Source organism: Sminthopsis crassicaudata, chromosome 5, assembly GCF_048593235.1.
Source record: "Sminthopsis crassicaudata isolate SCR6 chromosome 5, ASM4859323v1, whole genome shotgun sequence".
Lineage (NCBI taxonomy): Eukaryota > Metazoa > Chordata > Mammalia > Dasyuromorphia > Dasyuridae > Sminthopsis > Sminthopsis crassicaudata.
Window position 1 is genome coordinate 80,749,275 of NC_133621.1, and position 12,741 is coordinate 80,762,015.

Consider the following 12,741-nt stretch of genomic DNA (forward strand, 5'->3'; position numbering starts at 1 on the left):
CTCTCACTCCTCTCTCTCTCTTTCTCTCTCTCTCTCTCTCTTTTTCTTGAAAACTATTGCAGTATTCAAAAATCTGGGTCTTATAATCAGAAGAATATAGTAGTATCTACCTCCCAGAATTCAGAGGGAATCATACATTTATAACTAAAAGGGACCCTTCCCCACATAAGAGAAATTAAATGATGTGCCCACCATCTCACAGGTATACCATAAGTGGTAATGACAGTACCTGAATCCAAGTCCTTTTAGTCCAAATCTAATACTTTTTTCTCTGTATCAATGCTGCCTCTATTAGGTAGGAGTCACAAATATATTCATTATCAGTCAATGTGTTGTGTTTCTACCATAGAATGAAGGAAATGCTCTCAGAAGACATTGTCAAATAAATAGATTCTTCTAAAACCAAACACAAATCATTTCAAAGCAATTTCCTTACAATCCGGTGTCAGAACCTCAATACATTTCAATAACCAAACTATTAACATAAGAGAAACTTTTATAGAAATCAAGTACCATGTACCTTCATTGACATTCTTGTGCAACACTTCCTTGGAAAAGGAACTAGACAATATACTAGGAAGACAGACAGACACTATAAATCTAGAGAATTTCAAAGGAGTCACACTCTCACCCATGTGGGTATTCTTTCAAATTGTTCAGTTCATGACCAAAATTCATGTTCTATTGTCACTGTTGTCCAATAAATCCTAGAGAGGCTCTACGTGATATTTTTAAATTGGGGAAGGGAGAAGATTCAAGGACGGCAACTCTGAGTTGATGTACTGGAATCAGACAACCAAGCACTTAAGGCTAATTACTGATTGGACAGTAACTCTATTAGTATATGCTTGGAAAATGACCCTTCCCACTATTCTATGCTGGCTTGATCTTTTCGTGTATATAGAGAATTGTAGGAGGGATTAGGGGTTGGAGTAAGACAAGTCAGGGTCACTTTGGTGGTAGAGGAGGAGAAGGGAGGTCATGGAGATCCTTTGTCCATTCCCTTCACTTCCATTCCCTTCCCTTAAGACCAAGGACTTTTGCTTATCCTGACTCCAGCTGATTATAAGGCATCCAGGATGCTAACTCAGTCTTCACAGGTTCACCTTCTAGGTCTTTTTTTTAATAAGTAATACAGTACATTTGTTTTTAACTCTTACTTCCAACATGACAAGCTCATCTCCTTTTTCAGTGATAAAGCTTATAAATGACATATTTCTCACTTAATCTTGAATAAAAATCATCACGTGGTATTTGCTGTAGCATCCTTATAATGATATATGTCTTTCCACGGCTTTTTGAGGGACTGTTGTCAATGTAATTTTTTCAGAGACCAATTCCATTAATCTGAGACATATAGCATTATCTATCAGAAGAACATTGCTTTTAAAAAAAAGGATAACATTTTTAGTTCCAGAGAAAAGTTTAGTATTATTGAAAGCATTGGGCAATTTCTGAAATGCAGCCCTTCTGCTTTGTTTCTGCCTTACAATTCTGAATGCTGTTAACTGCCTGTCCAAAACATGGGAATTGATGGACTGGCCATTCAACTACCTAGGCATTCTTCCTCAGCCTGGAGCAGCCTCAGATACTAAGTTGTGTAGCCCTAAACAATTCACTTGTCTTCTCCCTTAGTTTCCTCATCTTTAAAATGAGGATTGTTGTAAGAATGAAATAGTACTTATAAAGCACTTTGCAAACTTTAAAGTTCTATATAAATGGTACCTAGCTTTTTCTTAGGCTGAACTCCTGTGAATCTCATTCAACAGGATGTATCATGAGTATTCAGTAAGCACAGATAGGAAAATCTGCAGATCTTGCAGTCTAGATTCTAAAGGGAAATCTTCTATTTGGGCTTTGCACTAAATGTTGTCTGTGACAATTTGCTAAATATTATATTAGGTTCTTTAAAATTATTATTTCATTTTGATTCTCAAAACGACCATGTGAGATAGGTGCTATAATTATTCCTGTTTTACAGGTAAGAAAATTAAGGTAAATAGGTAAAATGATTTGCCCAGGGTCATATAGTTAGCGAGTGTCTGAGGCTGGATTATCAATTTAGGTCTTCACTCCCAGCCCAGAGCTCTATCCACCAAAGTACCTAAGCCTCTTGATGTATGTATGCTTAACTGATTTGCTATAATTAGAGCAAGCACACCTAAGGCACTCACAGGAAGAAAAATTTCCAGAGTCCTAGAAGCCTGTACAGTCATGGAAACTCATTATGATGAGAGCCCTACTTGAGCCCTCCCTTTTCCCTTTTCATTCTTAATCACTGTGTAATATTGTGAGGTCAGCAGCCATTCTGTTGCTACCATCATCATCAATATGTCAGCCAATCAATCATCATCTGAACCCAGGTAGGAGCACCAGTGACCTTTTGTGCACTGTGCCTACATTTGTTCTATTTCCTTCACAAAGCTGAACTGCATTGCCTTCTTATTATTTTAACATTATATAATAAAGACTCATTTACTCAGAGTTCAACCTTGAGGTCATCCTGTCCTACTCAGAATCTTTCAGACTCAGAAAGGAAAGCAAAAAAGAACACTGAGTAATAAAGAAGAAAAACAATGTTCTCCAAACTGAAAGATCATACATATTGGGTTGTGATTGGGTATTTTATTGTCCAAAAAAAAAGGAGCACTATACTGGCTTGTCATACAATGATTTATTCTCTCCTCAAGGGAAAGCTAAAAAATATGGGAGGAAAAGAGAAAATATAACATAAAGAAAATAGAAATTCTGGGGCAGCTAGGTGGTGCAATGGATAAAGCACCAGCCATGAAGTCAGGAGGACCTGAGTTCAAATCTTACCTCACACATGTAAGATTTCCTAGCTATGTGACCCTGGGCAAGTCACTTAACCCCAATTGTCTCAGCAGGAAGGAAGGAAGGAAGGAAGGAAAGAAGGAAGGAAGGAAGGAAGGAAGGAAGGAAGGAAGGAAGGAAGGAAGGAAGGAAGGAAGGAAGGAAGGAAGGAAGGAAGGAAGGAAGGAAGGAAGGAAGGAATTCTGATTTAACATGGGAAGATGATGAAGAATAGAATGGGGACCACACTCTCACAGCAGCAGAGATAGAGAGAAGAGAGGAAAAAAAGCTCTCTCTAAGAATATACAATACTAGTTAAGGTCATTCTGGAATGTAAAAAGAAAAAGGCATTCAAACTTCTGGTACTTCAAGTTACTGTTATTGATATACACAATGACTCTAAATCATTCAGTAAAGTTTGAATTATGGTCAACATACTGTTTACTAAGCTTGTGTGGAAATTGGTAGGTACAAACATTTTTAGAAACATTTCTTAAAATATTAACATAAAAACAGTGTTAAAAATTCCAGCAATTCAACAGTTAAAATTCAGTGATCTGAAAAATCCACTTCATTTCAATTCATTCACAAATAATATCATACAAATGAATTCTTACTGCATTCAAGGAAGATCAGTGAAGCATCCATGAAAAGAAGATTGATTGAAAGCTAGTTGGTGTGCCAGAGAAAGCATTAGTTTGAGAACTGAGAGACCTAAGTTGTGCAGTCATAGAAGTTATAAGGGAGCTTAGAAGCCATTTACTCTAACCTCATCATTTTAAAGACTTGGTAAGTTAGACCTAGGGAGATTAAATGACTTACCAAATGCACACAGTAAGTTAGATCCAGAGTTGGATTTTTTGATATCCCATATGGTTTTCTTTCCACTACATCAGTAGTTATCTAACTTTTAGTCTTAGGATCTTTTATATTCTTGAAATTTTTTGAAAAGTCCCCCCAAAAGCTGTTGTTTATGTGTTGTTTACAGCTATCATATTTACCTTATTAGAAATAAAAATTGAAAATATTTACATAATGTTCAAATTATTCATTAAATAAAATTAGAATTTCATTTTATTTAATATTTAATTTTAACTTTTTAAAATTAAAATTTAATATTTAAATTTAAATTTAAAAATTTTAATTAATTAAATTTAATGTTTAAATCGCAAACTCATCTAGGTTAACGTAAATAACATTTTGCAAAAATAATTATTTTCCAGAATAAATTATTGAGAATGGCATTGTTTTATGCATTTTACAAATTTCTTTACTGTCTAGATTGTATAGTAAGAAGTTATAAGCAACCTTAAAAGTCATTAGCCCAACCCCTCATTTTTAAGATAAAGTAAGTTAGAAATAGAAACAGCTAGATTTTCCTATCTACTTCTTCATTCAATATGTTGCAGTATTTTGTTTTGTTGGAAATATAAAAAAAAAATAACCTTGCACATTTATGTGGTTAGAAAAGGAAGGGATATTTCAATACAAATAATGTCTTAGTATTATCAGGAAAATAATCTTGACCCTATAGATCCCCTTTAAAGAAAATCCGGGAATCCTAGTGGTCTGTGGACCACACTTTGAGAACCACTCCACTACCTCCTGCTAGTTCTAATCCTGACATTACTGCAATATGATTTTGAGAAATGACTTGAACATTTATGAGCCTTAGTTTCTTTACCTCTAAAAGGAAGAGTTTGGACCAGAAGACCTCTGGGGTCTTTTCCAGTCATTAGATTGTATTATTTTACTGTGGTGTTCAGTACTTTATCAAGAGCTGGAGGTAGGAACAACGAATACAAGAAAGGAACAAATCCTTCATCTGTAAGTCCTAGGGAAAGTTAGAAAGTCAAATCATGAGATATTCATGAGAATTAAAAAGCATAATGTTATAACAAGAGTCAGAATGAAAGTGGTGTGAGAGTATGCAAAAGTTATTTCTCTTGTCAATCTTGTTTTAGGGTTCAGCTCCAGAGTGAGTTATTTTGCCCAAGTCCCAGAGACTTCATTCTGACCAAGGGCACCACTTCTCTTGTTAGAAATAAAAGAAATACCCTGAAGTCAGGAGGGCCTGAGTTCAAATCTGACCTCAGACACTTAACACTTCCTAGCTGTGTGACCCTGGGCAAGTCACTTAACTCCAATTGCCTGGGGGGGGATGTTTGCAGTGGTTTAGATTTTAGAGATTTTTAGATTAGTATGTTCGATAATGGAAAATATCACTAAATGAACACTATTGTTACATAATAAAAGTTTAATCCATTAAAAATCTAAACAAGACCTTGGAAGCCAGATGTTAATTAGTGAAGGGAAAATGTGTCTGCCATTGGAAAAGGTTTTCATGTCAGGAGAAATGGAGAATGAAAAAATATCAAGGGAAAATTCATGAGCCCCTCCAAAATCTCCTCTGTCTCCAAACAGAACAAGGACAGAAAATAAAAGCTTAAGCACACAAAGCCAGTCACTTGTTATCCATTTTGCTAAGAAACAGACATGGTAGATAACAAGAATAATAACAATAAATAGCATTTAAATCATATTTTAAGGTTGAATAGGACTTTACAAAAATTTTTACATTAGATTATAACAGCAACCTTGGAAAGAAGATGCTATTGTCCCCATTTTACAAATAGAAATAATGAGGCACACAGAAGTTAAAAGACTTATGAAACAACTAGGTAATGCAGTGGTTAGATAATTCCAGCTGGAGTCAGGAAGACCAGAGTTCAAATATGGGCTCAGACATTTACTAGCTATATAACTAGATCAGTGACTTAACTTCTGTTTATCTCACTTTCCTCATATGTAAAATGGAGATGATAATAGCATTTATTTCTCATGGTTGCTATGAGAATTAAATGAGATAATTGTAAACCACTTGGCACAGTGTCTGGCACATAGGAAGTGCTGCATAGAGGTTAGTTACTATTATTATTATTTTTAGTTATTGTCATCATCATTATTGTTGTCCAGGGACACAGCTAGTAAATGACTGAGGCCAGATAGGAATTCTCCCTCACTCCGGATCTAGTACTCTTATGCTTACATCATAGAATTCAGGAATTCAAATCCTCACAAAACATGATGAATTGACTGTCTGTCTCATCTACGTTGTAGAGTTTTTGCCAAATACATGGAGAAGCTAAAAGCTGTTGGTTTCCAATTGGTTCCATTTAAGAGATAAAATTAAACCACATAAGCAAATTACTAAAATCTCTAGTTTTTTGTTGGGAAAACTGGAAATTAGTATGGCAGAAATTAGCTATGGATCCACACTTAACACCATATACCAAGATAAGATCAAAATGGGTCCATGATTTAGGCATAAAGAATGAGGTCATAAATAGAACATAGGATAGTCTACCTCTCAGACCTGTGGAGGAGGAAGGAATTTATGACCAGAGGAGAACTAGAGATCATTATTAATTAAATCAAACTAAAGAGTTTTGGTACAAACAATACTAATTCAAACAAGATTAGAAGGGAAGTAACAAATTGGGAAAATATTTTTACAGTTAAAGGTTCTGATAAAGGTCTCATTTCCAAAATATATAGAGAATTGACTCTAATTTATAAGAAATCAAACCATTCTCCAATTGATAAGTGGTCAAAGGATATGAACAGACAATTCTCAGATGATGAAATTGAAATTATTTCCACTCATATGAAAGAGTGTTCCAAATCACTACTGATTAGAGAAATGCAAATTAAGACAACTCTGAGATACCACTACACACCTGTCAGATTGGCTAAGATGACAGGAACAAATAACGATGAATGTTGGAGGGGATGTGGGAAAACTGGGACACTGATGCATTGTTGGTGGAGTTGTGAAAGAATCCAGCCATCCCAGAGAGCAATTTGGAACTATGCCCAAAAAGTTGTCAAACTGTGCATACCCTTTGACCCAGCATTGCTGCTATTGGGCTTATATCCCAAAGAAATACTAAAGAGCAGAAAGGGACCTGTATGTGCCAAAATGTTTGTGGCAGCTCTTTTCGTAGTGGCCAGAAACTGGAAGATGAATGGATGTCCATCAATTGGAGAATGGTTGGGTAAATTGTGGTATGTGAAGGTTATGGAATATTATTGTTCTGTAAGAAATGACAGAGAGGCCTGGAGAGACTTACATGATCTGATGCTGAGTGAAACGAGCAGAACCAGAAGATCACTGTACACTTCAACAACAATACTGTATGAAGATGTATTCTGATGGAAGTGGATATCTTCAACATAAAGAAGATCCCACTCACTTCCAGTTGATCAATGATGGACAGAAACAACTGCACCCAGAGAAGGAACGCTGGGAAGTGAATGTAAACTGTTAGTACTACTGTCTATCTACCCAAGTTACTTATACCTTCAGAATCCAATTCTTAACGTGCAATAAGTAAATTGGATTTACACACATACATTGTATCTAAGTTATACTGTAACACATGTAAAATGTATGGGATTGCCTGTCATCTAGGGGAAGGAGTAGAGGGAGAGAGAGGAAAATTTGGAAAAATGAATACAAGGGATAATGTTATTTTTAAAAATTACTCATGCATATATATTGTCAAAAATTATAATTATAAAATTAATTTTAAAAATTTCTAGTTTTTAAGGATGTTTAAAATACGGTATTTAATTTTTTTTCTCTAGGAAACTGCACTGTACGAGGAATTACATCCATTTGAACCTTTTCCTCTCATTCATCTTGAGAGCTATCTCTGTTTTAGTCAAGGATGACATTCTTTATTCTAACTCTAGCACTCTCCACTGTCTGGACCAGGCATCTTCATTGGTAAGAGTGTTCCCTCTATTACTGTTCTTAGTAATCATACAACTATTTTTCTTGACTCTATAGATATTAGACTAGCAAATCACAATATTCATCAAGAGGAACAAAAGAACCATGTATTAAACGGATTCCTTTCTCTCCATTTAAGAAAAATAAACACAATTTTATTGAAGCCTTTCTTTACATCACTGCCACTTTCCAATGACAACCCTAAAATTTTCCACTACAAGAAAGGAATACAGCTAACTAACTCAAGATATTTGCCAAGACTGAAAAAGTATGTCACATTCTGTACTTGTTGTCCAACCCTGCTCTGATGAGAAGGAGGAAGCATATTTTACTGGCAATACTATGCCCTCAGGATTTATCACTTCATTGATGAGAACTCTAGTGTCTTGAAATATCATTTTCTTTTATGTTACCCAACATCATAAACATTGTTCCTTTTTCTCCATTTTGACTTTTCATCATTGCAGAGCATCAAAGTGCCAGGGTACAGTTGGCTGAGCACCAGTAGCCAGGATAAAGAGCCAAGGAACTTATTATAAGGCAATGACAAAGAGGATGTACAGTCAGCAGGCGACTATGTAGATTTGGAAGAATAGACCAGGTCAGGGATCATTATCACAATAGATAAAAAAAGTAGCAGTGTCCAAAGAAATATAGCACAGATTCATATCTAAGGGTATATAATGGTCCCAGACAAGTTGTTAAGGAGCTGGAAAGTTTAAGGACTTGGAAATGGGAAGAAATAGGAGATAATGAAAATGGAATCTGATCAATGAAGCAGTTTGCTGTCCTTATTTCCAGACTTTCCTATGATTCAGGTGTGACCTAGATCAATCCAGTTAGGTTAGATCCAGTGAAGTTAGCCTAATCCCTGAGGCAATTTGCATAGTAGAAAGGGTACTAGATTTGAAATTGGGGAAACCTAGTTGCAAATCTTGCCCTAGATACACATTAGCTATGACCTTAAAAAGTTATTGAACCACTCACAACCTCAGTTTTCTTATCACTAAAATGGAATTGATAATATCTACTTCAGTGCATTGGGAGTATGCATTGAGACATCATTCTGCCAAGCCTTAAAGCTCTATATTCAATTTTCCATTTTCATTATCATAAATAATCACTGGGCTGCACCTAGTAGAGATAGGACATATTGTAAAAAGAGATCAGTAACAACTTCCAGGGGCAAATTCTAGCACAAAGAAAGCAATTTTCATTTTCTGAATTCTTGGTGGGGCAGGGAATCATCAAGATGTAACCAAATCTTGGCAGAAATCAGAAGTAGAACTGCTAAATCATTTAGCAAATAATAATAGCTTACACTATAATGCAAGTTTCCATGGAGGAAAGAGGAGTGGTAAAAAGAGATTTTTAAAATGTTTATTAATTGCAAAAAATGAAATAAAAATTATTTTTAAATAAATAAAAAACATATTCTAGCCCAAATGACATGTAAAATATCTGAATGGTTTTATGATGCTAAGATGCAGGAATTTACTTCATAGGTGATTCCTACAGTCCTTTCCAGCACTAGATTCTTTGATCCTCACAGGATCACAGGATAAAAGGAAAAAATCCTTTCTCCAAACTATATTTATATTCTACCCATTCCATTAGTAGTGTGGTTTTCCCCTAGGTTCACATAGAACTTCAGTTATTATTTTGGAGAGATTTGTTTGATAGTCATTTTATAGTATGGTCAAGATCTTCCAGTCATATTTGAATTTTTCTTGTAATGTTCTGAGATTTGTGTGTTTAGACTTGTTGCTGGTGGGATATTGTGAACCTTGGAACTTCTATTTGGTTTGTAAACAAATGGGAATGCCATTTATATTCCACTGAAGTGGACTGGGCAGCTGACACAACTGCTCCCAGATGAATGGCTTGGAAAACTGCCTTAGCCTGGAATTTGCTTTATTACATTTTATTTTTCTAATATAATAGCAATCCTTTATGGCAATAGATAGGACAAATATCCATCTAGCACTACGAACAAAGCTACTATGTTTCTTCATGTTTTTCCTTCTGGGACCTATGTTATCAAGAATGATTTATCTTAAGGCAAACTGATTTAATGAATGGTATCCTCCAGTAATCAACAATGGAAAACAGAGCACTTTATTTGGCCACTGTCTCCAGAAAAAGGTCGCATTTGAAGGTGGAGAGAATTGTTGTTTTTAATTTCTGGGTAATTGCCTCCCCTACCCTATACTAAGTAAGACCTGAGAATTGACAGAAAGGGTAGGAAAGATGCTAAGACTATACTCTTAACACTAAACATCTCCATTCATAATAATTTCTTGATATTGGATGCAGGACTTTGCTATATACTCTCTTCAATTCCTCCAGGCTCCCTTTAAACCATGGTGAGCAGTTTTCTGAGGACTTGTCAAACCAGTCAATCAAAGAGGCCATCCAGCATTCCTATAAATGGGAACAAAAAGTAGAACTTACATATTTTAATCACTTAAGCATATTCATAGGTCAAATACTAAGTGGCCACCTAAGGGCCAACCTTGGTAAGTATTCATGAATGATAGGCATGGTGAGGATCTCCTGGCTAAGATGATTCTCTAGAAAAAATTTGGGAGAGGAGAGGACCATGTTCTTTCCCCCTGACAATCCATTTCTTCAACTGCAACTTAATTTTAATAAAGTGGAAAGAAGTAGATGATTAGCCAGAATCCTTCAGGTATACCTTCTCTCTGACCATGTCTTTGCCACTGTTCCTATCCCATCTCTTCATTAAAATATAACAGATAGAATAAGGGAAGAAGGAAGAGACATAAAAAGGAGAGAGGAGAACATTTTTTAAAAGGAGAAAGAAAAAAAGATACAGGTGGATCTAGTTTAGGTTTTTGTTATTCTTGTTGCTGTTTTTATCTTTAGAAAGTTTGAAATTTGGATAAAAATATATATATATTCTAAGAAAAAAAAAAGGAAAAGTCACTTAGGAGATTGTGTTTCCAGCCAGGCTTAGTCAATACTATGCTGTGAAACAAAATTTATGAGACACATCTCCCAAAATAGGTGGTGTAGGACTTTCTCTCAAGATGTTGGCAGGACAGAATAGGTAGCCAAGAATATGAAAATATTTCCCTTTCAACATTGAAAACTTCCAGACTCCTGTTAAACATTTACTAGCTGACAGATGAACTGACAAAGGCAGCACAACTAAATTTAGTTGCTGACCTGATATTCCAAATAGCAGAAATCTAAGATACTGTTTTGTGTTAGTATGTTATTTTTTGCTAGCTGCCTCTGTTGATCAAGAGGAGTGAACAGGCACATTAGTAGTCTCGGAAGATAATTCTGAGAGTTGAATTTGTAGGATATTTTGGACAACCCATAAATACTCTGGTTAGTGCTAGAAATGATCCACTGAAGCCTTGAGAAAAGAGCCATTGTGTCCTATGGTAAATTAGGATTGGTCCAATTATGTTAGCCAGTAGGGCAAATTGACTAAGAAGGGATGCTCAGATAGAAATCCATGAAAGGAATAAGCTTCTGTGACAAACAAATGAACAGTTTATCTTTATCATGAGTCAGATGGCTATCAAATGCGGCATCTATAAGAGCTTTCTCAAGTCCCACATTAGAACCAATTGAGAAGGATCCTAGTGCTTCCACCTGGAATGTCAAATTGTGAGATCATGAGTAAGGTCAAGACTTTAAACAGTAACATACCTAGCCAATGCCAGCACCTGAAAATATTTCATAGCAGAGTCCATGGCTAAAATTTCTGCTACTCTAGGGTTCTGATGTTCAGTGTTGCACATCTGCACAATGCTGTGAGAGGCAGCCCCATAACACAGTCAGAAAAAAATTATAATCAGAGAAGAAGGAAAAACAGGATGAAACCAGAGGACTCTCTTATTGGAAAACCAAGACTTTAGACTCCTTTGACTATTATGACTATGCTGCTGTTTTTGGCTCCCTGCTTCATGACATGTTTTCTCTGATCAAAAGAATAAATTTAAAATTTTCTAAAAACATGGAAGCTTTTTGTGAAAAAATACAATGGGGATAGAGGTCCTTAGAGGCCAATACATAGTAACTTGGGGGAAAAATTGAAATGTACCCAATATTTTAGAGCACTTTTTATAGATCTAAAGGTATTTTGTTGAATTTCAGAAGATAAAAATGTATCAATTGTGTGCCACAGGCAGCATGTTCATAAATCCAATTCAACAAGTATTTGTTATATCATGCATAATATAACATATTATTCAAAGTCTCATTGGGAATATTTAGAATGAAAAAAAAGAGAAGAAAGATTCAAAAATAATTTTCACAAAATTAAAAAACCACAGAGGCAATAAAATTTTCCTCTCACATTTCTCTGTGTACATGGATTTTTCAGCCTTTCCTATCTCCTATCAAAATTCCTAACAATAAAATTATAATCTTTATTATCTAAAAAATTTAAATGAATATTAATAATTAAATTTTATGGAAAAACCCAGAAAAGCTAGAAACTATATTTTTTAAAATGCTATTGTCAATTTCCAGTGATTCCTCACTCCCCTCCTGAAAACCATCTTTCTAACAGAGCATAGTTAAACTAAATAAACCAATACATTAGCTATATTTGACAATAAAAACCATATTCCACACCAATAATCCACTGCATAATATATAAGAAATCTCTTTTTTACTCGGAGCAGAATTCTGCCTTAGCCCCCCAAAAACCTTTTTCCAGAAATGACAACATAAAGCAAAGATTAGCTCATTTGAATTTGAATCCCTTTCCTTTTCCATATATATATATATATATATATATATATATATATATATATATATATACATATATATCCTATTTCTAATAAAAAAGGAACAATTGGCCAGAACTAGCGAATTATTAATATTATTGGGTTCTGATTTTTCATCAGACCAGCCTAAATATCAATGTTCATAGGTCTCCACACCTCTCTGATCAGGAACATACCTAGAGATGATTCCCATTCAACAAATTCCTCTCCCCATACTATGGTGTGCTTTCTCTATGGACTCCTCTAAAATCCCCAATATGGGGAAGAATAACTCATTATTTTCTCCAATGATCTTATTTGATACTAAAAAAGCCATGTGAATAGTACAGGGAAGGGGAAGATAAAACATAAATAAAC

At 35.0% G+C, this 12,741-nt stretch overlaps 1 protein-coding gene across 1 annotated transcript in view; it reads left to right on the forward strand.

The window, feature by feature from the left end:
* The window catches only part of VIPR2 (vasoactive intestinal peptide receptor 2), a 140,773-nt gene that overhangs the window by 106,832 nt on the left and 21,200 nt on the right, over positions 1-12,741 (forward strand). The window contains exon 6 of the mRNA XM_074267293.1: positions 7,465-7,606. Coding sequence (XP_074123394.1) covers positions 7,465-7,606 — 142 coding nt within the window. The remainder of the gene's footprint in view (positions 1-7,464; positions 7,607-12,741) is intronic.